Source organism: Geospiza fortis, unplaced genomic scaffold (genome assembly GCF_000277835.1).
Source record: "Geospiza fortis unplaced genomic scaffold, GeoFor_1.0 scaffold412, whole genome shotgun sequence".
NCBI classification, from domain to species: domain Eukaryota; kingdom Metazoa; phylum Chordata; class Aves; order Passeriformes; family Thraupidae; genus Geospiza; species Geospiza fortis.
In genome coordinates, this window is record NW_005054504.1 from 559,129 (window position 1) to 563,390 (window position 4,262).

General features: G+C 55.6%; 2 protein-coding genes across 2 annotated transcripts in view; one reads left to right on the forward strand and one right to left on the reverse strand.

The window, feature by feature from the left end:
* Positions 1-1,147: 1,147 nt before the first annotated feature.
* MARS2 (methionyl-tRNA synthetase 2, mitochondrial) lies at positions 1,148-4,256 on the reverse strand. Its single transcript, XM_005428798.3, has 2 exons — positions 4,049-4,256; positions 1,148-2,392 (listed from the first exon to the last, which is right to left on the reverse strand). Exon 2 carries the CDS (start codon positions 2,363-2,365, stop codon positions 1,190-1,192), a length of 1,176 nt encoding a protein of 391 aa, XP_005428855.2. The 5' UTR covers positions 2,366-2,392; positions 4,049-4,256; the 3' UTR covers positions 1,148-1,189.
* The window catches only part of AIFM1 (apoptosis inducing factor mitochondria associated 1), a 16,724-nt gene continuing 15,392 nt past the window's right edge, over positions 2,931-4,262 (forward strand). Inside the window, exons 1-2 of the mRNA XM_031063441.1 lie at positions 2,931-3,073; positions 3,878-3,937. Of these exons, the coding sequence (XP_030919301.1) occupies positions 2,931-3,073; positions 3,878-3,937 (203 nt within the window). The remainder of the gene's footprint in view (positions 3,074-3,877; positions 3,938-4,262) is intronic.

The following is a 4,262-nucleotide window of genomic DNA, read 5'->3' on the forward strand; positions in this document are numbered from 1 at the left end:
GGCTGCGGGCAGCGGGCCTGGCCCCTGCCGGAGGGAGCAAGAGACCGAGGGGCACAGCGAGGCCGTGCCAGACAGCGGGGACACCAACATCCGTACGGTGCCAGTGCCAAGAGGTGGCAGTGAGATCACAACCGCCGGTGCCAGAATGACCCTCTTCACGTCCAGCTGGGCAGCCACAGCCCCCGTGTGCCAGCATCAGAGAGACCAGGAAGGGCATGTGTCCCTTCTGCCCCAAGAAACAGGGCAGTGGGGAGCCACCACCCACGGCACGAGGGCACGGGGCTGCAGTAGGAAGCACGCACACAAGGATTGCAGAAGTCAGGGGTGCAGGTGACAATCTGCAGGAGGAGAGGAGAGCCATGGCAGGAGGGGATGAGGGGACTCAGGTCAGCTGGACTGGGACAGCATCAGGCAGTGGCACAGCAACAGTGGCATGGGGACCGATTGGAACATGGGGCATAGCTCCTGCTCACACAGCCCAGGTGATCCCAAAAGAACCCAAAGACCCCCAGAATGAGCCTCTGGAAGATGACTGCTCCAGTGCTAGCACTGATGGGACCTGCAGGAGCCAGAGGCTGGGAAGGATTTACCAGAGACTCCCAGTGGTCACCACCACCCCAGAGTGTCAGTGCTCATCTGCTTCCAGCAGCATGGACATAAAACAGGGTGCACTAAGCCTTGCAGCAACTGAAAAAGCCTTAGAAAGCTGAGTCTGATGAAACACATGCCCCCCCTTTCCCATTCTGGTCATGTCTGCCGGTCCTGCACTGCTGAATGAGACACACTGTCTGACCATGGTACTGTCCTGCCCTAGGAATAAAGAGCAGCCACACAGGATTGTCCCCATTGAGGCTCACTCAGACTAGTTTTGGCCCACAAAGGGAGCTCAGTTGAGAGACCCAATGGGCACCAGGGTCCCCCAGAACCATTTCTGACCACTCCCAGCTACTTCTGACCTGGCCAAAAACCTGTGGACCAAAAGTGAGATGAGGACATTGCAGACCGACCCTTCCTCCATCTCCCTGTGCAAAGACACAACACCAAGGAGGCCCAGGACCAAGCCTGTCTCTCCTCAGGGCTTGCTTGATCCTCCCTGCTCAGGCCAGTTTCCCACCCCTCCACACCACCACCAGGAATGGGAGGAAAGTGCTTTTAACAACGTTTTCCAGGAATTCCTGGAAGTTTTTATTCACAGAAGCTGTTTGTCAGGGACTTGAGCTTCTTGCTTTCTCTTCTTCATAGTTTCCAACTTGCCCAGCCTGTGGAACAAGATGCCAGTATCAGGTCCGAGCTGCCTCCCCTCAAAGGGACATGACTTTCCATCATAGCGTGCTAGGAACGTCAGACCAGAGAGGCGCCTCTCCCCTGGCCTGACAGCCAGCCGGGACAGCAGCTTGTCTGCCATGTGTGGGACCACGGGCTGCAGGAGCGTCCCGTACACGCGCAGACACTCCAGTGTGACATGCAGGATGGTGTCCAGCCAGAGCTGCTCCACAGCATCCCTTCGGTCAAGCTTCCAAGGCCTGTGCCTCTGGAAGAAGCCGTTGGTCTGCCTCACACACTGGGCAATGCATTCCAAAGCCCTGTAGATCTGGAAGCCTTCAAAATAACTGTCTACCTGCACAGGCAGCGAGGCCACTGCTGCCACGAGCCTGTAGTCCTCAGCACACGCCCTGCCTGTGTCTCTTGCCTCTCTGGAATCCAGGACCTTTGGGAAACAGGGCTCTGAGAAGCAGGGGTAGGTGTTACTGGGGTTAATGCTGGGGGCTGTTGAGCGATTGAGCAGCCCCCCGAGCGCATCTGCCAGCTCTGAATTCACCAACTTCACCACCTTCTCATCATAGTAGTCACAATCCCTCTCTGGGACGCCCTGCCGCAGCAGGAAGTACCGGAACCCGTCCACGCCGTACTGCCCCATGCACACGCTGGGGTCCACCACGTTGCCCAGGCTCTTGGACATCTTCTGGCCCCGCACAGTCCAGTGGGAGTGGACCAGGATGCGCTCAGGGGGCTCCAGCCCTGCCGCCAGCAGCAGCGCTGGCCAGTACAGCGCATGGAACTTCAGGATGTCCTTGCCCACGACGTGATGCACGGCCGGCCACCACGCGCCGTGGCTCTCAGGGTACCCCACCACGCTCAGGTAGTTCACCAGAGCATCCACCCAGACGTAGATGGTCTGTGTGGGGTCGCTGGGCACGGGGATGCCCCACTGCAGCCGGTTTCGCTCGCGGGACACCGACAAGTCTGGCAGGTCCTCGTCCAGCCAACGGAGCACGCACTGGTAGAAAGGGTCAGGAAAAATGGCACGTGGGTTGTCCCGGAGCCAGTTCTGCAAGGGATCCCGAAATGCTGAGAGCCTGAACATGTAATTCTCCTCCTTGGTCCAGTGCACCTGGGACAGCAGGAGAAGAAAGGATTATGGCCCCAAGAACAGGCTGACAATTTGCACACACCATTCTCAGCATGGAGGCTGTCGCACACTGCCTGCGTCTGGGTGTCCTCCCATGCCACGGGAAGCTGTCAGCACCTTTCCGTGACTAGTAGCAACCTTCTTACCCAAGATGCTGCCTCCTTGGGATCCCCAGGAACACACCTGAGGACTCAGGCACCTGGGATGGTTCAGCATCCTGCTTCTAAAAACACTTGTAACCCTGGGAAGGACTACCTGCCAGGCTGATGTGACATCAGAAAGGAGTTAGGGAGATGAGAATACACCTTCTTAACAACATAGTTTTGCAGTAATAGTGGAAAATAATGAAAAGACAAAATGACACTGTAAGTCCTGCCCTACTGCCACTCCTGGTGCCTGCCTTGTTCTCCTGGGACCATACTCCTCTTTTTCCTCAATTTATGCTTTAATGCATCTAAGTCACTAACTTTGTTTGCTTACAGCACTGACAGCACTTCTCCCCCACAGTTAAATCCATTAAATGACACATTTAGCTAAACCAGTGAAAACGTGGTGGGTGGATGTGGTACGAGTGAGCTGTGTAAGGCACTCAGGGATCCACGGCTGGGTCAGCAATCTTGAAGTGTACAAGGAAGACCTAAAGAGCATCATCAAAGACAAGCTGTACGTCCTCAGCCCCAGGCTCCACCAGATGCCAGAATCCACTCACTCACCAGAAGTCTGCGGTTTATGGCATGTGCAAGCTCCCCCTTCTCCTTCACAAAATTCCCAAGGAACAAACTGCCCAACTGCCTCTTTCAGGTTGGAAATAAACCCTCCCATCCTTGCTCACCACACTGCAAGAGCTTCTCTGCTCCATGAACACTCCTATTTCCTTGGACAGTTCAACACACAGGCGAGGCCAGGAATTGTTCTCAGGGCATTCTTGACTTTGAAGTCTGCTGACTGTTTTAAGTCTAAAGAATGATTACTTTGCCTGGAAACGTATCTTTTTCCCAATTATATCTTAGGTGCTTTCTCGAGAGTTACTATTTGCCAATATAGCCTTTTCTGTGTGGACCAGTGCTCCCACATCCCAGCCTCATACAAATAGCACAGGAGCATAACCTGTGCTGAGCTCTGAGCAGCATTATCTGTAGCTGCTGGATTAAATCATGTAACTCCACACCTTCTAAGAAAACAGTGTCAGAGAGACGCTTGGGAAGGTACCACACTCCTGGGCACGCCCATCCTGGCTGACAGGTGATGTTACAGTGCTTTAGGCAGGGCAAAACCCATTCAAGAGATGGGTAAGTGTCCAGAGGCCAAACTGAACTGTGCCACAAAACAGGTCTCAAAGTTGGAACCCCTCAGTGAAATACACCCTTATCCTCCTGTTCAGCTTCTGTCATCACTCCTGTAGAACACCATTCCCAAGCCAACAGCCTGTGGACTCAGAAGGGGCTGAATCCTTCCTGTTGCACATAGCTGCAATGTGCACCTGCCAGGTGGGGTCTGGCAGCTCTCTGACACGCCACTGAAATACAGGTGAGTCTCGGCCAACACGAATTAATAAAAGGCTACGGGAAGCATTAAACACCCCAAATCTGGCCGGAGCAGACCGGCAGGTGAGCGCGCAGTGCTCCTGCAGCCCGTTACCTCATGGCCGGTCTCCAAGGACACCTTGCAGGGGCGGCCCTGGGCGTCCGTGCCCTCGGCCAGCTGGCTCTCGGGCAGGAAGCTCTCCTCGGGCGTGCAGTACCAGCCCTCGTAGGAGCCCTTGTAGAGCACCCCTCCATCGCGGAGGGCACCCCAGAAGTGCCTCACGGCTCGCTGGTGCCGGGGCTCGCTGGTGCGCGTGAAGTCGGTGTAG